The 25,280-nt window shown below is 34.4% G+C and overlaps 1 protein-coding gene and 2 pseudogenes across 1 annotated transcript; 1 reads left to right on the top strand and 2 right to left on the bottom strand.

Moving 5' to 3' along the window:
* Nucleotides 1–1,481: 1,481 nt before the first annotated feature.
* Nucleotides 1,482–6,328, bottom strand: LOC106374671 (annotated as a pseudogene).
* A 5,958-nt stretch (nt 6,329–12,286) lies between these two features.
* LOC106448437 (leucine-rich repeat extensin-like protein 3) lies at nt 12,287–13,063 on the top strand. The gene has a single exon (XM_048778147.1). It carries the CDS (start codon nt 12,287–12,289, stop codon nt 13,061–13,063), a length of 777 nt encoding a protein of 258 aa, XP_048634104.1.
* Nucleotides 13,064–18,260: 5,197 nt separating this feature from the next.
* Nucleotides 18,261–21,011, bottom strand: LOC125607966 (annotated as a pseudogene).
* Between the last annotated feature and the right edge of the window lie 4,269 nt (nt 21,012–25,280).

The raw sequence follows: 25,280 nt of genomic DNA, 5'->3' as shown, positions 1-25,280 counted from the left end.
TAAAAATGCTAAAATATATCTATTACATTTTAATTAATATTATAAAACTTTAAAATAAAAATATTTTCTATATTTTTTAAAAAATTAAACTATAACTTTCTAAATATAACTTTTATATTTATTATAATATTATTATTTTTGATATTTTTATAATTGTATAAAATGTAAATATTGTTAATTTATTATTTAACCGCTGCTGTATTTGGTAGTTAACCAGTCATAAGTATCCCGCAAACGCACCAATTTCTAACCGCAGAACCAGTCGTACAAATCTCTTAAAACCGCTAGAAACCGCAACCACCCGCATCCGCAAACGTCCGCAGCCGCAACCGCAACCGCTGCGTTTGAACCAGTCAGACCCTTAATCTACATTAATTGGTCATGTTACTAATTTAATAGTATTGATATCACTTTTTCTGCCTTTGTAAGAGTTTTTCCACGTCCGAATTTGATCTTCATTTTACATCGTCTATGCTATGAAGAATTCTTCATCTCTTAATCATGTGACATACTGTAATATTATCAATAAATATGCTCTGTGTTAGAGATAAAATCTCACATTGAAAATATGAATTGGACTTAAATAATATATAAAAGAGTTGGGGTACTCTGCTTACTTCCAATTGATTTTAAGTTGAAAACACATGAAACTTGTCATGGTATCAGAACAGGCCCATACCCTGACCCATTAATCCGGTCCAGAAAGTGGCCTGATCATCTCGTCAGCTGATGGTTCATAGAAGGCTCAGTTCCGTCGAGATTGCTAGAAAATAAAGCATTATCTCGGAGGGGGTATAATGGATTATGCGAGATTAATGGTTATACGCACCATTATCTCAAGGGAGGGTGTTGGAGAGAAAATTCTACAACGGAAATATGAAAGGAACGTAAGTAATATATAAGAGACTTAGGCCACTCCACTTACTGCCAATTGGTTTTAAGTTGAAAGTCTAGGTTATCAGAGCGAGCCCACACACTGAACCATTAATCCGGCCCGAAAAATGGCCTGATCATCCCATTAGCTGATGGCTCATAGAAGGTTAAGTTCCGCCGAGATTGCTAGAAAAAAGTATTGTCTTGGAAAGGATATGAGGGATTATGCGAGATTAATGGTTATATACACCATTATCTCGAGGGAGGGTGTTGGAGATAAAATCCAACATTAGAAATATGAATGGGACTTAAGTAATATATAAAATACTTGGGTCGTTCTACTTACTGCCAATTGGTTTTAAATTGAAAGCCGAGGAAATTTGTCACTCTGTTTTAATAAATCTAACTTATATCATATGTTGGTGAAGATACTTCTCCAAATATTTTTTTTGGCAAAGATTAACTTCTGCTTTGTATTTGTTTTTATTAACAAAGGCCTCCAAAACACATACCATCTCAGCTCAAGGAAATGTTAAACAATGCATTTGGCCAGCCCAAAGAAACTCATATAGTCAAGTAAATTGGTAATGGAATCAACTTAACAACTATCACGTGATTGGCTCTCTAACATCTTTCCTGAGTCTTACATGCTGACCCCCGTCCAATGGAATCAACTTAACAACTTCACTTGCCAGCACACGAGCTTCACCAGAACAAAATGTGACAACCATGTTCCCCTTTTCAAGAATGGTTTGCACAAATCCAACACTCTTAGGCTTAGCACCTAGCCGTCCATGTAAAGGTGTTCTTATGCCTCTCTTGAACTTCAACCATGTGTTGTCATTATATGTCCAACACTCTTAGGCTTTAGTAAACAAATAAAAGATATAGAAATTTAAGGGGTGTCAGGTGCACCCCATTGGTCTACATGGGTCCACCTCTGGCAGGTGATAGATGAACTTGGCTAATTTGTCTTTTCGTGGAAGAGTTATGGCCATTTTCTCTATTACTCACAATTCTGATTCCGTTTTGTAATTAATTAGGCACAATAGTCTTTTTGCCAAAATAACTTTTCTGAGCATTAATACATTCTGGACGGAATAAAAGAAAGACCAAAAGAGACATGTAATTCACTGAAAATGTCTTAAAGGGAAATACAAAAATTTAACACAATGTCACGTTATACTGATGAACAGATAATACATGATCCTTATTCAAACAAAGGATGGAAGAAAATTTAAGTGCCACAATATTTTTCATTTCATGATCAGAATTTGGCCTGTAGATCCATGATCACCACTAGTAGAAAAAACGATATAGACACGTTTTGGTCACATTGCACCGTGACTTATTTTGATTAAGTCACAAAATAGTCATAAAAAGTCACGAAGCACTCGGACGTGACAATTCGTGTCTTTCTCGTGGCAAAAAAAACACGAAATGGTCACACATATATTCGTGACTAGCAATAACCACGGTTTGTCACAAAACTTTAGTGGCTAAATTGACATGTTTACAAAACGTATATAAAACGTGACCATTTAAATCCCTAAACACTCAAAAAGACTTGTAAAGACTAAATTATAAATCTATAAACCTAAAAAATGTAATTTTGATCACTTTGACTTCGAATCTTAAATTTAAACCCAAATCCAACACTTCAAATTTATACTCCATTTCCCAAACCCAAACCATGAACATATACCCTAAACCTCATACTCCAAACCCCAAATTTTAAATCTTAACTCTAAATTTATATTTAATAAATTTAACCAGAAATCTGAAATCAAAACTTAAAATCTAATTTTATACTTTAATCCTAGATCTTACATTTCTATCCTAAACTCAACATATACCCTAAACTCTAAATATATATCCTAAACTTTGTACTCCAAACTAGACTATCAAAACTAAAGTGGTAAGTGTTAATAAATATTATATACTCTATGTGCGTATTCTTAAACATTTTGTCGATATCCTTTACAAAACGTATTATATATGATAACCGTAACTTAAAATAATTATTATTTTGTTAAAAATGATTGAGACACGAGTAACCTTTTTTTAGTTAGGGACAGGTAATTGAGAGGTTACTAAAATTAAAAAATAAGGATGTTAATGTTATAGAGAATTTATACTTGTTTCGTATGTATTTTGTCAATGCAAAGTTGCAAACACACAGATTAAAAAACACAGTAGGTGACATTGATATTAAACTAATTCTCTGATTGGCCAATACTTTAATAACGCGGATCAGAATATCAACCATTAGATTGGAAACAATCAACCGATTAGATCTTTTGCTTTTCTTCCTCTCTCCTTTCTAAATTAATTCTCTGATTGGTGCATACTCTAATAACGCGGATCACAATATCAACCATTAGATTGAACAAAATCAACGGACTAGATCTTTTACTTTTATTCCTCTCTCTCTCCTTTCTATTCTCCGCCTTCTCTGCGTCTTCCTTCGTTCCCTTCTCTACAGTCCTTTGATTTGGCAAAATCCAAGAGTGAATCTGTTATCGTGATTCTTCTTCCCTTTCCCTTTTCCACTGCTAACTAATTTTATCGTATAGATCTGGAGGATTTGAAAAACCGGTTCCAAGGATTTGAACAATACGACGGACGGAGGGCTTGCGCAGAGGCGTAGTAGGAGACCAAGGTGGAGAAACGCATCAACATCCGACGAAGGAGAAGGAGGAGGCAGAAGCTTGACTGTGAAGGAGGGAGAAGCTTGACGGCGGAGGAAGAAGCTTAACGACGGAGGAAAAAGCTTGACGCCGGAGGAAGAAGCTTGACGCCGGAGGAAGAAGTTTGACGAGCAGATCAAACAGTGGCTCCAGCACCAGATTGAGTCATCGCGTCAGCCATAGCATCCAGACCTGTGGAGGTGTCGGGGGAGAAGCTGATGGAGGTTTCTGTGGAGAAGCTGGTGGCGTCGGTGGAGAAGCTGGTGGCGGAAGCGGTGGTGGAGCCGGTGGAAGGATGATTATGTAATATATATATATATGTGTGTTGTATTTATGTATGTATATGTTTGTATGTAAAATAAAAGATATATAAATTTAGTTTTAAATATTTCTGTAGTTTAATTAATAGTTTTTTTTTTTGTTTTTTTGGTTAATAGCTACGTTTTAAACACGCAATAACGTGACTAAGTTGCCCACAATGGTTCTGTGTTATTTTGGTGACTATTTTAGTCACGCTTTTAAATTGTGATTACATCGTGTCTATTTTGGTCACGATTTGACACGGGCAATTTTGGTCACGATCGTATACACACGCTTTTTTTTTCGTGACTAACCGTGACTATTTCGTCCTATAGTCACGAAAAAACACTATTGTCACGAAAAATTCTGTGTCTATTTCATAGTTTTCTACTAGTGACCTTTGGATCCAACTGAAATGCTCTTGCAAGAACATTTGGGTCAATCGCAGGGTTAGACCCAAACACAGAGTTGGCAATAGTGACAACACCTGGGTTTTGGCTGCTCAGAGCAGCGAATGCAACCGCAGGAAAACGTCCCACATTGAATTGGAAATGAATTAGTCCTTCTGGAAACACAAATACATCACCCTCGTTGAGTGTTTTGTGAACATACGGTTTCCATCTCCGTTCGATGTGACAAATCCTACAAGAAGTTGTCCAAGTCCAACATAGAGGATCTCGGTAGCACGTGGGTGGGTGTGAGGTGGGTTTTGTCCATTTACTCCATAATCTATGCGGACAAGTGAGATTCCAAGGGTGTTTAACCCTGGAAGGTTGTTAACATTAACGGCTGTGACATTCGACCCGACTACATTAGCTACGGGTCTTGCATTTTGAAGCCCTGCCATAAAGAAGTCATCCACGGTGACGAGCTTTGGGTCTTTGCAGAACTTTCCATTCACAAACACTGATGAGAAAAATAACCAAATAGTAAAGAGTATAAGAAATGAGAAATCAGTAAAAACAATACGGCAAAAAAAATATTATGAAGTCATCATCATGTACATACCACCATCTGATGGGGTGTTGACGCCGACGCAGAAGTCTTGAAGGGGGCTTGGGTCAGAAGCAATGGCTAATGGAAGAGTTAAGGCTAGGAGAGATAGGACTGCAAGAAATGAGAGATTCTTCATGGCCATATATTTTAACTTAAAACAATTGTATTGTTTCTTCAATTAGATTTTGATGGAGAGGTAATAAACTTATGAGATATAGCTCTCAATATATAGATGATCTTAGGTGCTGAATCCATATATGCGTATACTTGTAAACCTAAAATGCGACAATGTCTTAATTACTAGATGTTTGAAATAGCTTTTAAAAATATTGTTTTCATGTCTCAACATACATATGTTTATTGGAAATGGTGCACTCGAAGTTTGAATGGGTTTGTTTCTGTTTACTGATTCTATTTACTCAACTTGTCACGAACTTATACGTGCTTGTTTGGATAATATACAATGACACGTGGTGTTGAGTTGACTCCAACAAATGTAAATGTGGACTTGGTGGTTTGGTTTGATTGCTCCATAAGTAACAAGACACGATTGTGTCAACTCAGATACGGAAGTCAATATCGGTGTCGAAACTTGGAAGAGAAAATTAACATTCGGAGGAATATTTACACTTTAAATCATAAATGTAATTCATTCATAGCTGGTATTAGTTTGAAATCTTGGATGAAAATGCTAATTTGTTTAATATTTGTATTGAGTTTGAAGGAAATAATTTCTTTGTTTGCTTCTTTTGTGTATGAGGACAGTAAAAAACTCAGTTCGAAATTGGCCGTGTCTAGACTAAAACAATAATCAGTAGCTAGTTCAATGTCCCCACTGGACTGTCTAATGGTCATACCAGCCCGTGATAGGTCTCGTAGAGAGCCGATGGATGAGGTGTGTCTGGTCGAATGTTGGCCGAGAGATGGTTAAGAGCGGATTGACTTGCTATGTCTGGTCAGAGCTAGCAAGGAATCCAGCTGCTTGGTCAGGCATGTGCCGTGCACCTGCTTGTTTTTCTCCTGTCCGAGCATGTGCATTGCACCTGATCTGCATGCCTGCTTGCTTCATTAATGTCATGTGCAGAAGCGGATCTACTTGGGAAAGAAGGGTGTCACCTGACACCGGTAAAATAATCAAATAATTTAAGTTGTGTAGGATTTTGTAAGAAATATGGTTTCCAAGTGGTTATTTTAAGATGCTGACACCGCTAAACTCACGTTCCATATCCTCCTCTGTTCAAAAACGCGGGCGTCTAGTCGCGTAATCGGTCGCCTAGGAGTACCGTAGGGATTAAGGCCCGTATAGTTTACAGCCTAAATCATTTAATCGGATCTTTCCCAGAGTTTTAATCGATTTTTAGCCAACTAATTTTAAACTTTTAACATATTTTGGGCTTTACTAAACAAAACCCACAATGCAATATGATGATACGAAGAAATAGCTGTATTTATAGACAATCAGACTTGTCACTTATGCTCTCCTTACCGATGTGAGAGAAGGTAATTCTGAACTTTTTGTATTTTCTTTAATTTTATTTCTTGTTTAACTTTTTTAGACAAATCAAACTCGTCTTCTATCTGTCAAAACATAGGTGTATTGGGTTACTTTCTTTTTTTTGTGCATGACTAAACTAAACGCATCTGTTTTATTTTCTTGAGAAAAACTAATGGCATCCGATAAAACTAATGGCATTTATCAACCAAAATTATCAGTTTATATGATCTAACTTGGAATTTGATGAAACTTGTATGTATTAAAACTAAAATGTACTAAAATACTAAAAACCAGTTCCCACGTATACCCCCCGAGTTTATTCTGATTTTTCAAAAACTTGCTAGGTCCAGGATAGCCGCACGGATAGCGCCCAGCGCGATTCCGAACAGGATATCCTCTCATGACCTTGACATCTTTTGTTTTATATATTTTAATAGTTTTTATCTGTTAACTTTTTGAAAGTAGCAGCCATTACATATTTTTGGGCTTTATAACATTTACTTATTTATTCTTGCACTGAAAATAGTGGCCTGTAACACGTTTTAGACGATATTTATGTCATAATGATACGAGTAAAGTACACAATACATTAAAATTTTATGCTTATATCATGGCACATAAAAATAATTCATGGATCCGTTACTGGTCATGTGCATGTCACAAACTGCTTGCTGAACTTGCTTTAGTCCAGATGATCGTTGTAGCCGTTTAATCTCTCGGATGGCTGTGTTGAACTTGCTTTAGAAACAATTCTAAATCATAACAGTTCTCAAGTTTGTGCAAGCATTTCTTAGGATCAATTCTATTCTATCCTCTCCTTCGTCAGTTTCAAAACTTATCTTAAGGTGCCAGATAGTTAGTTTGATGAATCATGTATTAGTGTGCTGCATAATTGAATATGTTTTGAATATTCATGGTTGTTAAGGAAAGTGTCTTGTTCGTTAATCAATCGTCAAGTGTTTACTTTGAGTAAAACTCTTACGAACTAATATGAAATGTGTGTTGAGTTTTATACTGAAACTTACTACTTGTTCTCAAGTACAAACTGTTGTGGTAATTATATCGATAAGTATTTAGGTATAAATCATGTCAAGTCTTACTATATACTAGCTATCCAAGAATTCTCGTACGAAATGTGAACTGTGACCATGATGTTGCGTGTGGCGTGTGACGTATCAAGAGCCCAAAGACACGGGATTGCAGCCTATGGCCGTGCACTTCATGACTATGCAATGTCGGATGTTCATGTATCATGAATTCTGACAAAGATGGTGATTGCTAACTCCCTAGGCTAGTTTTACCTTTGTGATTTCGGGATTAGTTTATGCTTTTATATATAGAAGTGAGGACTACAATGAGATTCATAATGACTAAATAAGTACTAAGTTATGATACTAGTATTTGTTTGTTATACTTAAAAATTATCGTGCTTGCTCAGGTTTAGGACTGAATGTGTAATGGGAGCTAGACTCACTGAGTAAATTAGTTACTCATGACTCATTTGAGTGTTAGATGACCAGTATGCGGGAGACCATATCTTTTGGACTTGAAGAAACATCCAAGACAGTTTTTTTATATTTGCAATGTCTCTTTTGTTGTATATGTACAGTAAAACGTTGGACACTAGGCTGTTGGATAAAATTAGAACAGGTTGTAAGATGTTCAAAATTAGATATATATAGTGTATACACAATGTTTTAAATGGCAAGTTACCATATGATATCAGTCTTTTTCCGGACAAATTAATGATCGGGTATTACTCCGTCAGATTTAAAATCCTAAAGTGATTTTCAACAGGAAATTTGGTGTGCTCGGATTGCTAGTTGAAGGAATTCAGAGATATTCCAAAAACTCCGGGTTGACCGTTGGGAGCATAGACCGTGTCATTTCCAGTCACCCATGATCGGGAGTGTTAGGGTTTAGGTTTAGGGTTTAGGGTTTAGAAGGTGTTAAAGAGCTTTTTATATGATGTTAGAATGGGACCTGTTTAAAATATTTTTCGAATCAAAACTAGTCACAAGGATACTAACATAAGCTGGGTTGTCCCTTTTTTTAAGAATAGATAGTCATGGTTTACAGATTTAGGTATGCTAGAATAACCACAATTTCTTATGTAAACATTCACTACTAACTTTATAAGTTTATATGCATTTGCTATGTTATTATTGTATGGAGGAAAACTAATTATTGCCTAGATCTAGCTACATAATCAGAGAGTAGAACATCGGAGCAATGGTTGCCTGAACTTCAGACTGCGGAATTGAATGCTCAAGCTACCATGCACTACAATACGTCAGGGGATTGGTATGGAACTAATTTAAAGTATAACTCTTCTTTGTTACGATTAATACAACTTACGAGTTGATGCTTAAAGGAGAGACACGTATTCACACTTTAAAGTAGAGTTAACAGAATTAAAAGCATTTCCAATAGAGGTTTTTTAAGAGAGGTTCTTTAAAAAAAACTCAAAAAATAAACCAAAAAGAAACAAAAACTAAGAATCAGGTTCTTAAAATATCGTTTTTAGAATTGGTAAGAACTTCTAAGGTGTCTTTTTTTGTATTGGCTCTTTTTGTTTTTGTGTCTTTCTCTCTCTCTCTCCTTGACTTTTTCTCTTTTTGTTGTCTTGAAAACTTTAAATGGGTTTTACTATTGGAGATGACAAATTACAAGAAGTTCTAAACATCACAAACTACAAAATTTACAATTAGAACTCTACTTTAAAGTACTACTCTTTTTCCCAGTTAATAACCGTTGTTCGTGTGTTTTATTACATAATTCATCAGGTTTCTTTGCATCACTATGGAAAAATAATATGTTTTGTTCCCCCATTTGTGTGTTTGCGGGTTTATTTAGGTTTGAGTTTCTTAATCACTCTTTAGCTTTGTATCACGAAGTTCGTGCTTCATCCATTATTTAGCTGATATGGATTACTTGCAAAAGTTTGTAAGCCTTTTGTAAACATGCTCTTTAGTTCTTATTGTGTACAAGTAACGATCGTGAGGGTTTTGAAACATTAAACTCTCGTGAAGGTTACATACTATTGTCGGATAACTATCAAGAGTCTAATTCGGACAACCATTTGCTTTCAGGTCCATAGGGACTCATTATATCCCTGAATTATACCAAAATTTGTTTAACAAAAATCACACTAGGGGTATAGCTGGTAATATTTCTGTCTAAAATAAATATACACATCGTTTGTGAAGAAACCAAATACAAAGTATTTATTTAATGATAGGCAGTTTGAGGTTTAAGTGGTACTATAGATAAAAAAAAAATTTGTAAACAGATATCTATTTGAAGGTTATTTTTTTCAATAATTGAGTTGATATATTTTGAATGGAAAATTTTGATAGTTGAATTTATTTTTTTTTTTATTAATACTAGGTTTTTCGCCCGCGGTCCTAACATTTTATAACTACTTACTAATACATGCATTGCTAGTTAAAATACTATAATGATAATTATTATGGGGATTTATGTTTTCATTTAATTTTTTTACTTATTATGAAAAATTGAAATTTTTTGTGTACACTATATTCATTAGTGATAAATAAATCACTCAATATTCTCTTTTCAATTATATAAATTAAGAATTTTACTTGATTAATATTTAGTTATGCTTATTAATAATTAAATTTTATTAAAGATATTTTGAATAGCAACAAAATATATATATGAATGATTTTTTATTTTAATATATATATATATATATATATAGATTTGGATAATTTTAATTATTATTAATTTTAATCACTTATCTAATAAAAAATAAATTCGTTTTATTTTGTAGGTAGGTTATATATTTGATTCATTAAGGATCGATATAAACGATATTAACAACCTAACTTTTATCGTGAGAGCTCAGATGTGAAAACTTATTTTACAAATAATAATATAAAATCTAATAAAGGAATTTTAAAAATAGATTGACCAAGACGTTTTCTTCATTAGAATCTCGAACAAGCACATGATTTTTGGAACTATTCTGAATACGTATTGTTGGCAAAAAGCATAGGACTTTTTTTTTAAACAATTGCCTAAAGTAAGTTTACAAATTCAAGCATAACTAAGACAGACCTTCTTAGGTTTTACTATTTAGTTAACCTAGTTTTAACCTATCTGCAAGAGTATCTTACGTCAGTGAAAAGGACATTTTACATATCTTAACTGATATACAACAAACAAGAACAATAGTTATGCTATAAACAAAGGGGTAACTACAACGTTTTATTGTTTGTTTGAAAAAACCAAAGCTCCAAATGTCTTGTCTTCTCATTCTCGTCTCCATTGCCTTAGCAATAACCTCAGTAATCATTCTTCACATGCAGAAAATCTACCTCTAAGGATCACTGACATTGTCCTATGCAACAACAATAACATCTTCTTAAGATCAGGTACCACAACGCAAAATGATTTTAGTATGAAGAAACTTATTTTCTTTTCTGTTCTGAAACATTTGTTGTCCTTTGTGTGGACTTGTGCAGGATCATCTGGCAAGCTTGAATGCAGATTCAGACGAGCAAAACTGATCTTAGGACAGGAGACAAAAGGTCATCACGGGGAATCCCATGTTTTATGTCCTGAACACAAAAAGTGTTCAGAAACGAGAAAAATCAGATATTCGCTCTAAAGAAGCATCCGGGGAGAAGTCTAAACGGATTCTGAAACAATAAGAAAGCAAAACATGTTCAGTTTCAATACAAGAAGCAAAATATAGGAGACAAGAATTCATTTCTCCACATCCATGGTTTCTTCCCCAAACCCGTTTGCACCACCACCCGTTCGATTTTCCCACCAAACCCTTTTGCACCACCCCCTTCGATTTTCCCACCTAACCCGTTTAAGCCACCGTCTCTTTCGATTTTCCCTCCAAATTTTCAAATAACATTCTTTTCAATAGACTTACCACAACGCAAATGATTTTTGTAAATGATAGAAAATATTATTCTTTTTCTGTTTGAAATATTTGAATGCATGAATTGTTGTAGACTTGTGCAGAAAGATTTGGTAGGACGCTAATGAGATTCTTAAAAGGACATGAAATATAGTGTCTCACTAGAAGGTTCATCAAGGTGTTCAACATACTGTTTTATTAAATCGATCCAGAAAGTCGTAGAAAACGTATCGATAAGATATGAACTTTAAAATAGCGTTAAAAAAGTATATGAAAGGAATTTTCTAGTTATTTTATTTTAATACGGTTAGGGAACTATTTAAGAAAGTTACAAATTATATACTGTTTTGTTCTTTTTTTCATTGAATTTTCACTATACTTATAGCAACGCATATAGGATATGACAAGAAGTTCGATTTCTATCCCAACATTTCCAATAACGTTTTCCTACCATCGTAAACCCTTCCTACCCCCCCGAACAAGCACGATTCGATTTATCCCCACACATCAACCCTGTGCATCCCACCCCACCTCCAACGCACCCCCTTCCCGAATTTTTCCAACCTAACAACCACGTGTTTGTTTGAAAAACCCCCCCCCCCAACCCCGTCCCCTCCCCCGCCCCCCCCCCCCACCGCCCCCCATCCCCCCCCCCCCCCCCCCCCCCCTCCCCCCCTGCCCCCCTCCCCCTGGCCTCCCTCCCCCCACGTTCCCCCCACCCCCCACTCCCCCCCCACCCCCTCCCCCCCCACCCCCCCCCCCCCCCACCCCCGCCCCCTCCCCCCCCCCCTCCCGAACCCCCCCCCTACCCCCCGCCCCCCCCACCCCCCATGCGCCCCACCACCCCCCCCCACCCCCCCCCCCCCCGCCCCCCCCCCCCGTTTCCCCCCCCCCGGCACCCCCCCCCCCCCTCCCCCAACCCCCCACCTTCCCCCCCCACCCCCCCACCACCCGTTTCCCCCCCCCCCCCCCCCTCCATCATTTTCATCCCCTCCTCCTCCGAGATTTCCTCCATTATTTCTCAGCCTCCTCATGCTGCCTCCTCCGTCGATATTCCCTCCAATATTTCATCAGCCACCACCTTCTCCTCCTCCATCGTTTTTCCCTCCAAACCCATTTCAGCCTCGGCCTCCCCCCACTCCTCATTCATCCTTATTCCCTCCAATGTTTCCACCGCCTCCTACTGCTCCAGCTCCTCCTCCCTCGTTCTTCCCTCCAAACCCATTTCAGCCTCATCCCTCCTCATCCTCCTGCAGCTCCTCCTCCATCATTATTCCCTCCAATATTTTCTCTCCGCCTCCAGCTGCTCCACCTCCTCCACGATCAATGTTTCCTCCAAATCCATTTAAGCCACGTCCTCCTCAGTCTTCTCCCGCTCCTCCTCCACCATTTTTCCCTCCAGTGATTCCTCATCCTCCTCCAGTTTCCCCTCCTCCTCGATCATTTTTCCCTCCAAATCCATTTCAGCCTCGTCCTCCTCAGCTTCCTCCAGCTCCTCCTCCATCGTTTTTCCCTCCTATATTTCCTCCACCTCCTGCTGTACCAGTTCCATCTCCTCCATCGTTTTTTCCACCAAACCCATTTAAGCCTCGTCCTCCTCCTCTTCCCAGTACTCCTCCACCTCACTCTCTATTTCCTCCACTGCCGCCAATCTTTCCAGGTCTGCATCCTCCTCCACCACCACCACCACCTCCTCCTCCACCCTCTCACTTTATTTTTCCAATTCCGCCATTCCCATTTTTTCCACCACCTCGTAACCCTGGCCCTCCTCCTACTCCATCTTTTTCAGCAAACAAACAACATACTTAAGCAGACAAGAGTATTAATTATATACTAGGTAATAATCCGGTTTCATTATTTTTTAATAATGAAACATTAAATATGTTTAATCTGGATATCGTTTTGATTTTCGGCTGTTTTTTTTAATCTCCTAAATATAACTATCATTCTAAATTAATATTTATTTTAGTTTGTTCGGTTAAAATGTTTGATGTTTCTGGTTTTTCCAGTGATAGCCAAAAATTACTATTATTTGTTTGTTTTCCTATTATGAATTTTAGATAATCCTTATGTCGAACCAAGGCTATTATATTATAGTTTCTAAACGGATAATAGTTAAAAAAAAAAAATATTAAGACAAATCATTTCATTACAATTTGGTTTAGTAAAAGAAATATAATAAAAAATATTTCAACTTCAAAGAGAATTAGATATTTCAGTTATTGTGAATATTTAGTTATAAGGTGCTTACGTCAATATGAACATGTATATGTATATAAAAGTATATAAAATAGTTGATAAATATATAAAGATACTGTTAATTAATATTAAATAACGTTTTTGTTCAAAATAAAACTTGAAAGATAAAATTCTAAAAATAAAAAAAAAACTAGACATTAGTGAAATTTCTTTCATATAAAGAAAACCGAATTGTATCAATAAATAGGAGAGGGAGCAGATCGAATATCCAGGTATTTGGAGGCATTCGTATCGATTGGATCTATAGCCACCTTGATATTCGGTGTCTCGGATATCCAATTCGATTTGATTCGTAAATAAATAAATTTTGTTAAAATCAATAGAAAAAAATCTAAAAAAATCTAAAATGATAATATTTTATTACAAAAAATAAAACATTATTTAACTTTAAAAATTCTAAACCCAATACAATAAATTTAATACATAAAATATTGTAAACTTATATAATCTTATACATATATATATATTCTTTAACTATATGCATATAACATATCGAATTGGATATTCGTTCCTAAATATATTGGTATTTCTGATTTGCTTTTTTTGCGGATATTGCATGTATTTGATTTGCTTCGTAGAGTTAAGTATATCATATTTTTTTTTGATTCCAATCAAAACGGATAATGAATCGAATCAAAATTTAATTTATGAATGTTTTGCCCAGCTGTATCCATAAACAATATATATATATATATATATTTTTTTTTGGTTTTCGGTTCGTTATCTATTTTGATTCAAACCGAAAAATCCAGATAGTGTGAGTTTTATTGGAACCATGCATATGAATTTTATATTAAAAAAACCCGTAAAATACAAAATGTGAACACATTTATGTATAGAGCTCTCTACACGTGACACGTCAGCGTATTCATTCTCAAATCGCTGTGAGAGTGTCATGTGTTCATTATAGTATGAATGTATTTATTACAATACTTCTCATTTAATAAAGGACTAAGGAATATATAGACCAAACTCTTATTTTAAAGTTGCAATATATGTATGTTGTATTATGACATCTATCTTATTAAATCTATACTTTAACTTTTTGTTTGGCAACATAGATAGCAGTTAAAAAAAATATAATGTTGTATGGAAACATAGATAGCAGTAAATTAGGAAAAAAAAATTAATGGGCTTATGCTATTAAAAAAATTGGAAGTCCATTACATTATATTAAAAAGTAATAGACTTATGTTAATTGATATACATATTCAAATCAAAATAATAATTTAAAATTGATTTATATCAAAAATTCATTCAAAAATATACATATATTCAAAAATTGATTTTCACTAACATATTTTCTAATAACCATTATAAAAATGTTTTCAATATATAAGAAAAATACAATACAAAGCTCAATTTCAAACACCAGCTTAAATTATGGTTTTTATATTTCACACTGAAATTTAAAAATATATGTGATTATTTATATGATTGTACGTATAAAATATTATTAATTATAAGATTACTTATTTGATGGTACGTATAAAATACGATTAATTATATGATAACACATATTTTTATAACCTATGATGACACATATAGGATATATAATAGTGATTAGGGGTGGACGTTCGTTTTCGTTTTCGGGTCTGTTTGGGATTTCGTGTTCGGTTCAGATCTTTGAGGATTCCGTTAGGATTTGGATAACCAATTTAAATTATTTTTAAAAAGTTAAATTATTATATTCTTTAATTTTTTTAAAAAAATTATAAGCAATAGAATATATTACATATAAATTTGAATAACATATGTCAGAGTACCTAACTTAACATATAAATTGGTTTGGTTTAAATATTTGTATAGAGAATTAATAATTATTTAAGTATTTTTTTTTATTTTTGAGATATTTTAACTATTTTAGATATTTACGTTTGATTATTTGTATATATTTTCAAATAATTAAACGAACTTAAAAGTATCATATATATATTCTGGATGTTTTTATATATATATATTAATCTAAAAATAAATAATATATATAAATATGTAAATCTATTTTGGATATCCAAAATACTTCGGTTCGGATCGGATTAGATTTTAGTTCATCAAATACCAAAATTTTGAATAATTTGGATATTTAATCAATTTTGGTTCGCATTTGATAATACTTATTCGGATTGGGATCGGTTCGGTTCTTCGAATTCGAGTTTTTTGCCCAGCCCTAAATAATGATATAAAAATAAATAGCATCATGTTTTTAAAAAAAATACATCCGTGCGCCCGCGCGGATCAAAATCTAGTTTATGTTTATACTAAGGGCAAAGTACAACAGATTAATGGGCTCGCCTGCAACTTTCCTTTAGATCTTGTGAAAATACTGATCGGCATAATTAATCATTGAAAATAGAAAAAAGATTTCTTAGCAAAGCCTCTTTTTAATCATGGACTCTCTTGAGATGAAGATTAATTATTGGGAACTGATTCTTTCTTAACCATAAAATCTTTGTCTTTGCTCGAATTAATCACTAAACATCAGTCTACTACACTGATGTGAATGATGCAAGCGAATAATAGCTCAAATAACTGTAAATCACGTGATTCGATTAGCTTATATCTGTTAACTCAGCCGTAAATTTATTTTCATGTCTTGCAGTGTCATATTATAAAGTATGCACGCGGGTTCAGTTAGTTTGGGTTATTAAATTTGGGTAGTTTGGTTTTTGGTTAGTTTGGTTTAACATAATCTTACCGAATTAACCCAAAATAAAATTCGGTTAGTTTGATTTTTTTAAAAAATTCCGAATTCTTTTATTGGTTAGATTTCTGTATAATGTTGGATAAATTTGATTATTTTTTGTTAATTCGATTCAAAATTTGGTTAATTCGGTTTGGTTGTTAGTATGGTTTGGGTATAAATTCTTTTTTTAAGAAGATAACCTAAGTAACCGATTGCAGAACCGAACTAAAAATTGAAGTTTTTTCAAGAATTCTACCGAATCAAACCAAACTTCTAACCGAACTAAATGATCATCTTTTTACAACCATTTCAGTTTTTTTTTTGATTGGTGATAATCTCTATAATATTATTTGTGAAGTCAGTTTTCTATGTGTCGCTCTCACGTTAACTCTCACGGTGGTTGATTACACTGATACTCTTAATGAATTAATTTATATTTAAAATAATATTATTTATTATTTTCTTAAATTTCCTTTTAAAAAAATTCCAAAAAATATACACATATAATAAAAAGGAAACTTTTAATAAAGTTAAAAAAAATTGAAAAACGAAAAATATATATATGTATATAATATGATTTTATAAAAAAGGGAAAGTTCACAAAATAGTAATATTACATTTAAAAATACTTTAAAATAACATAAAATATAATTTTGAAGTAATAAAATATTTTCTTTATATCTATATTTTCTTAGATGAAAATTATAAATTTCTATATAATGTGATTTCATTAAAGACAATTTACACAGATAATTTTGATATTAGAAACATAAATATTATTTCTTTTAAAACATAATTTAAACAATACAAAAAAATCAAAGTAATAAAAATATCTTTATATATCTATATATTTTCTTAGATGATTACATAAAATAATCAAGTAACATAAACTGATATATGTTTAATTGTCTAAAATATTTTATAATTAGTAATATTGAAATATTTTATTTATTTTTATATATTTAGTTGACTTTAATATCTTTCAATTACAGAAAAAAATATCGATAAATTATATTTTACTTATATACTATTATTTTAAATACAATCACAATTTTTTTACTGCTTATTGTAAATATCTTTAGTTGCTTAGTTAATATTATAATATATTTCATATATTTAGTTGCTTATTTTTTATTATCTTTCATTTTTTTACTAGCTCACAGGCGAGAAAGTTCTTCCTTCTAATTGTAAAAATTGATATGTGTTCATGAACTTTCAAAAATGTATCAGCTATTTACGCATGTAACTTCCTATTGATCATCGCTTTATTTTCTAATATTTTTTAAAAAACATCAACATATAATTTGATAAATATTATGAAAATACATGCACATTTGACTTAATTATAACAAAAAAAAAATTATACTTCATTTTGAATTTGAAAGAATATATGTAACTCAATATACGCACAACATGAATGATTCGACTAATCCAACTTATTTCTAAAATCATAGATTTAACTACAAAAAGGATATATAATTTTATACGAATAGTAATTTATTTTATAAATATAAATCATAAGACAACTCAAAACATATTAAAATGAAAATAAAATATTAACCAACTGTTACAATTTAGCTCTTTTGTAAAATTTATATATATGCATGAGACTTCAGAATATTATCGTTTCGTTATATTAATTTATGTAATTTGGAATCAGACACTTTAGTTTATTTTATTTTTTTCATTATAAACACAATATATCTTAAGTTATACATAATATTCATAAAATATATTTACATATCTAAGACAACAAACACCTAAATGCAAATAAGAAATTAATCAAAATTTTAATATATAGAATAAAAATATTACAGTTGAATTCATATATACAATCTAATTTACTCAAATGATAACTAAATCGACTGAAAAACAACAAAACCGATAAAATATAACATATATAAAATTATATGTATAATTAAAGTAATATAGTATTATTAATATAAATGATGCATATAAATTATACATTAATTAAAAATTAAAAGTAAATAGTAATAAATTATTATAATATATTTACCTTAGAAATATTTATACCATGCATGAGCACAGGAAAATCACCTAGTATCTTGTAAAATAAAACCAAATTATAAACGATATTAAAAGTTCTTTTCATATGTTACACATTGTGTCTATTACTGATGCTCCTCTCTCTGGCACAATTTATTTAAAAGGGCATGATAATGCCCTAACTTATTACACACGTTTGGTTCGGAACATGGGGCTTAACTTGGAGCTAGACAACAAGAGGAACCTTGGACAAAGACTCTTGAATCTTCTCTTCGCTAAATGATAAATCTACCAATTCGCCTCGTAAATATTTTTCATACGAGGCAAGGTCGAAGTGGCCATGTCCACACATGGCCATTAGTATCACTTTTGCTTCACCTGTTTCTTTGCATCGGAGAGCTTCTCTTATGGTTGCAGCAATGGCGTGAGTCGGTTCTGGCGCAGGTATTATCCCTTCTGTTCTTGCGAACTGAATAGCACCTGCAAGAAAATTATATGGGAAAGTTGGGATTTTTACAGTCCAGTACAAAATCTACACGGGTGTAAAGTTAGTAGGCGACCTTGGAAGCACTCAGTTTGGGGAATTGAGATTGCTTCCAAGAAACCTTGATCATAAATATGTGAGACCAACGGTGCCATCCCATGGTACCGTAATCCACCTGTTAAAAACCATAGATAAAACGACAAATTAGCCGAAATGAAAACATGAAGAAAAAAAAGAAGAAGCAAGAGCCACCAATAAATCAAGAACAAAAGAAAAAAAAATTCAAGAAATCAATAATCCATAGACCGAAACCTTCAACTTTAGTATGTCTGAGATCTTGGATTTAAGGTTCATTTATTACCGGAATGGATAGGACTAGGAATGAAGTCATGCCCTAAAGTATGCATCTTCATCAAAGGAGTCAATCCAGCTGTATCACCAAAATCATAAGCGTAAACTCCTTTGGTCAATGAAGGACAAGCCGAGGGCTCAACCGCTCGTATAATAGGGTTGATTTTGCCTTTGAGTTTCTCCCGGATATAAGGAAAACTCAAACCAGCAAAATTCGATCCTCCACCAGTACATCCTATGATCACATCAGGCGTTTCGCCATATTCTTCCATCTGCTTTATGCAGGGCTCTCTAATTAATTTTAGGCCCTGTTCAAAAAATATATTAATTGTACATTTTATAACGTAATTTTAAAATTTAATAACTTTGTTTGATTTTTTTTAATTATAAGTTCTAAATTTAGCATTATATCTAAAATTTTAAAGTTTCTTACCATAATTTATCTTTATATTTTGAAAAATTCTTAAATTTTTTATCTTTATATTTCGAGGCCCTGTTCGACCGCTCCACTTACGCGTGCTGTTAGACGGCCCTGGCTTTATGCATTCTTCTCCAATAACCGTCTGGTGTAACAACACATGGTTAAATACACTCCCTAAACAGTATTTTGTATCTTCGTTTCTTGATGCGACTTCAACAGCTTCTGAAATTGCAATGCCTAAACTTCCTGTGCTTGATGGATCTGCCTGAAGGATTCTTCTACCTGCCTCAGTGAGTTCCGAGGGTGATCGATGAACCTTTGCACCCCAAGTTTGCATCATCAGCCTGCGATATGGCTTTTGTTGGTATGTATGGGCCACCTGAAATACCTATAGTATAAAAGAAACAAGAAATTTATAAAACTGATTGAAGTTGATATCACTGCAAAAAGGATAAAGACACAAACACTTGATTAAATTTTCAAGAAATCACTGCAAGAAGCAAACATTTTGCGTACTTCACAATCAAGTCCAAATAGACTAGAAGCAAAGGCTAAAGAACTGCCCCACTGGCCAGCGCCTGTTTCCGTCACAACGTTCTTGACACCTTCTTTCGCATTGTAATAAGCTTGTGGAACTGCTGAGTTGGGTTTGTGTGAACCAGCTGGGCTACCACCTTCATACTTGAAGTAAATCCTTGCAGGTGTCTGAAGAAGCTTCTCCAATCTCTTTGCTCTGTTATCAAAGCAAAAACAATTAGTATTAATAGATTTGGACTCTGTATTTCTTTGAGTCCTTTTACTACTCTAATTTAATCATCCACTACAAGCTAGTGCATATCATAAACATAAGAAGAACAAGAAAAAAGAAGAACAAGAACCTGATGAGAGGAGTTGGACGCCAAAGCTTATAGATTTCAAGAACTTCTTCGGGGATGTCGATAAATCTCTCTAGTGTTTCTTCTTGTTTAATTATCTCATTAGGGAAAAGATGAGTTAAATCATCCGGTTTGATTGGTTCGAAAGTTTTGGGGTGCAACTGTGGAGGAGGCTTAACAGAGAGATCAGCAACAAGATTGTACCATTGTCGTGGAACTTCAACAGATGATCTATGACTAGATATCAAAGCTGCGTTTGCTCTTAAGCTAAATCCATATGAAACTCTTGTTGCGTGGTTTGGCTTTCTTTTCAGAGTCAAGTCATCACCTAATCAAAAAAAAAAAAAAGTCATCACCTAATCAAGTCAAAATCAATCTCAAGACATCATAGATTGAACCTTTGAAGCTTGAGCTTCAACATCAATTAATAAAAACAAAAACAAATCTCTTTTTATGTTATTTTCAAACGAGTTCATGTTACATTTACGTTACCTGTAACGAAAACTTTAACTAAGGATGAATTGGTGAATGTGTTTGTTGGCAAAAGCAACTGAGAGGCCATTTCTTTGGAACTCTATCAGTCTCACGAGGTTTCGAGCTATGAAACTGAATGTGAGACTAGATCGGTGGAGCATATAAATAATAAGAAGAATTCCCGGCACCTAACGACATCTCACTTGAATACTACTTTCTTTTTTTCAGTCGAATATATACACACACTGTTTTCTTGGTCTTAACTTTTGTTCCTTTTCTAAAGTTGCTTTGTTTTTTCTTTCGACGACAACCAAGTGTTATATTACTCAAGCTAGATATGGTCTGGGTAACCAAACCAAAATAGAACAACTAATAAAATAAAGTTTTCTATTTAAAGATTTTGTGGTCCTAGCTAAAGAGTCCGGAATCTGATTTTGCACTCGTGGAATATGTGAGATCTTGAAGTCCGGAAAGCATATCTGCAGAGTCTTTATCCTCTCCAGTTCTAATGCAAAGCTTGGCCAAGTGTAAGGCTCATTAATCATGGCAATTAAATCTTTACAGTCCGTTCCAAAATTCTGACATGTCGAATGTTGAAACATGTTCTCCATCGTTCATTGCAGTGATTCCAATTCTGAATGCAAGGCAGACTCTCGCCGTATGTAGTTTTGTGTCCCCATAAGTTGTGCCTTGCCCAAACTGTCCATCCAGACCCATCTACACCCGTTAAATCGTGATGTGGATGTCTATGACCCATCTATCATGCAAATATTACTCAAGCTTAAGACTTGAGGTTCCACTATACTATGTTCTTGTGGATTTGATGGTACCATATCGTTTGCATTAAACCAGACTTGACACTCGCTCTCAGTGTATCGAACTAACTCTAATGGGTCCCTGTTTATTTCTCTAAAGAGTTTATCGTTTCTAGCCTTCCAAATGTACCAGATTATTTAGGGATAAGGGTCCATGTCTAGTTCAGGCTCGACAATGTTGTTTTTTCTCAAAAAGAAGATAATCAATATTTGCATAAAGGCTCGAAACCGGGAAGATGTGTAGGCTTGTTGGAGTTGTTGATAAGGACCAAGCTTGTAAAGCTGGCGGGCATTGAAAGATTGCATGTGTGGCTGATTCCTCTGGTTCTCCACATCGTGGACAGTAGTTATCACATCTCATGTTTCGTCGTATGAGATTCTTCGTTACTGCCACCTGACATGTTATCAGTTGCCATATATGATGACAAATCTTTTGAGGTGTCTTTATTTTCCAAGAGAAGGCTTGAAGTTTAGTTATATTGGGTTCCAGTACCTCCTTTTCTTCCTCATCCTTCAATAAATTCCGAGCAACCCAATATCCTGATTTAACAGTATACTGTCCATTCTTCCAACAAAATGTATCATGACGATGAGTTGTGCTTATGGCCAAACTCCTTACAAGAGGTATATCAATTGGGGCAATATAATTCTCCAATAGCCCAACATCCCACTCCTTCGATTCTCCATTAATGAGGTCGCTAACTCTCATGTTCGGGTGCAGAGCTGGGGTTGTAGATTAAGCCGGCCTAGCCAGTGTTGTAGGGATCCAAGGATCCTCCCACACCTTGACCTCATATCCAGAATGTATACTTTCTGTCTAATCTCCAAAAGGAGTAGCTTTCGTGCCGCTGAAATTAGAGATGGCAATCATGGATCTGGACCGTGGGCCTGGCCCGTAAAGGACTGTCGCGGGACGGTATTGGGATGAGGTTTTCTAGGCCTGCAAATTTGCGGGCCTCGTGGAACGGGTCTTTACAGGACTGGACCTTTTGCGGGATGGGCCTTTTGCGGGACTGGGCCTTTTACATGGACCCGCATTTTTTTTTATTTCTTATTTTACCTAAAAAAACGAGAAAGAGAGTGAGAAGAAAGTGATTCTTGTGATTTTTCCCCCACAAAACATAAAGAGTTCTGGCGATGATGATTCGAGCTCCAGTGATGATGATTTGAGCTCCGGCGATGACGACCAGCTACAGCGATGACGATTCAAATTCTGGTGGTGTTTTGATTTGGTTTTCTCTTTTTATTACACACACCTATGAATTGCTTTATTACAATGTCCAGTACTGTGAAGTGGTGTTTTTCTTAAATTAAATTTGGTTACAGTGGTGTTGTTTAGGAGAAAAGTTAGTTGTATATCACGTCACTTGTATAATTTGGCAAAGTGATTCACGAATTTTATTGCAATCCAAATAATTAAAAAGAGTGATGGTTTGATGAAGACATACAACACTTGAACCAAATTATTACAAATAAAACAATTCAATCAGATTCAAACTTAACAAAAGCTTATACTTATAACAAAAGAAGACTTTTAGCTCAAAAACGCAAGCACAAACGGAGCTTTGTGGCATTGATTTTGATAAGGTTTTAGTGAAGCTTAATGAGCTCTCTACAACTCTCTTACACAACTCTTCTAATTGAGCATTCATAAAAGAAACTGTAGCAGGCGGTTTGATAAGAAGGCATCCCGTGGGACGGCCCGCGAAGGCCTATATATTTTGCGGTACGGGTTTGGGCCGGCATTTTGAAGACCGCAGCCCGCGCGGGACAGGTCCGCTGTGATTCGCTCAACGACTAACCCGCCGCGGTACGGGACGGAACGGGATGGATAAACCTGTTTGACATCTCTAGCTGAAATGCTTGTTCACACATAAGATGGACTGCTTACAGAGATTATTCGTAAACGCGAACTTGATCTATAGTATCTTCCTTTCAGAACTCGAGCTACTAAAGAGTCAGGGTATTGAACTAGTCTCCACAGTTGTTTTTCTAGTAATGCTAGGTTAAACTCATGGATCATACGGAAGCCAATTATGTCCTTCTCCTTTGGTAAGCAAAGCTTTTTCCATTTTGCCCAGTGAATTATTCGCTTTGGGAGGTTTGAACTCCACCAGAATTGTGCAATGACACTTGCAAGGTGTTCACATATCGCTAATGGAAGCAAGAAACTAGACATAACGTATGTCGGTAGAGCTAGCAAGATTGATTTTATCAAAACCTTTTTTCCTCTTTTTGATAGCCATCTACATGTCCATCCATTCATTCGATGCACCAATTTGTCCTTGAGAAAAGCAAAGAGTTTGCATTTAGATCCGCTGATGTCTTCTTGAATTCCTAGGTATGTACCCATTCCTCCTTCATTCTGGATTCTAAGTGTATTTTTAATATGTTGTCTAACAGTTCCGTTGATCCTCTTACCAAAGAGTATTGAGGATTTCTCTAAGTTGATACGTTGGCCTGATGCTTGTCCGTATTTTCTAACTACTTTCATCACTTCTTCGCATTCATGGGACTCCAACTTACAAAAGAAATGACTATCATCAGCAAAGAGAAGGTGAGATACCAAAGGACACGTGTGTGTAACACGTATTCCCGTTATCTTTCTTTGGTTCTCTGCATGATTAAGAAAGCTAACGAGCACAAGACGCGGATTATCATTAGTATATAAGATAAACTTGAATACTGTGCTTTATTGCTTGTACACCTAAATAATTGAAAAACTTATCATATTTACTTTACCAAAAATTAATAAAGTAAATAAACATTCAGTTTCCTATTGTTTAAGTAACCAAAAAAAACTAATTTTGAAAAGTCGGCATGGCTTCATAATCATACGGTGGATATGAGGATGCAAGAATTTGATTGTCCTGATTGCTTTCATTTGTTGTAGTTGAGCTTTATTTCAAGATCTGTTTAAGGTTTTGTTTTTCTCTTTAGTTATCTTTTATTTTATTTTTCTTTTGTCATCCTCTTTAGTTAATTTATAAGATAAAAGGAAATAATATGTTTTCATATTTAGACTACACCGAAAAAATGTTGAAAGCGTAAAATTATCTACTTTTACTACAACGAGCTTAACCACCTTTCCAATAAGTTTTATTTTCGTTATAAAATTGGATTCAATAAAAGATATTATTATGATACTAAGGCTTCGAATGTTTACAACCGCCTAGTGACAAACAAGATGTTTTCTGGACCAGATGATGTATTAGAGAGTAGAGACAGACTAGATATTTTTATCGAAGGCTAAACCTCAATTTGAGCTAGCTAGATAACGAACAAATAGAGCCAAATGTTTAATTCTTTGGCTAGTATAATACTATCTATTTTGGGCGTATACCGCTCTCAAATTTGTTTTTTGGATCACATATTCTTCAGAAGACTTCATATTAGTTGGACCAAATATATATAGGCTTCGAATGTTACGAACCACCCCGTCCCGCACCGCAGTTAACAGTAACAAAAATCTCTACATATACCATATATCTATACGTTTTTATAACTGTTAAAACCGCACTGCAGTTAAACCGCTTGTCCTGCACTGCTCAAATCGCAGTTACCATTCGGAAACATATAGTCTAATATTTGATGTGAGATTTGAATTGTTTATTTATTCTAACAGTCATTTCCTCCAACCAATAACCACGGAATCTT

Source organism: Brassica napus, chromosome A4 (genome assembly GCF_020379485.1).
Source record: "Brassica napus cultivar Da-Ae chromosome A4, Da-Ae, whole genome shotgun sequence".
Lineage (NCBI taxonomy): Eukaryota > Viridiplantae > Streptophyta > Magnoliopsida > Brassicales > Brassicaceae > Brassica > Brassica napus.
This window is presented reverse-complemented; position numbering and strand designations above follow the sequence as displayed.

Coding starts and splice junctions, on each gene's coding strand:
- LOC106448437 (XM_048778147.1), top strand. CDS start 12,287: ATGCTGCCTCCTCCGTCGATATTCCCTCCAATATTTCATCAGCCACCA.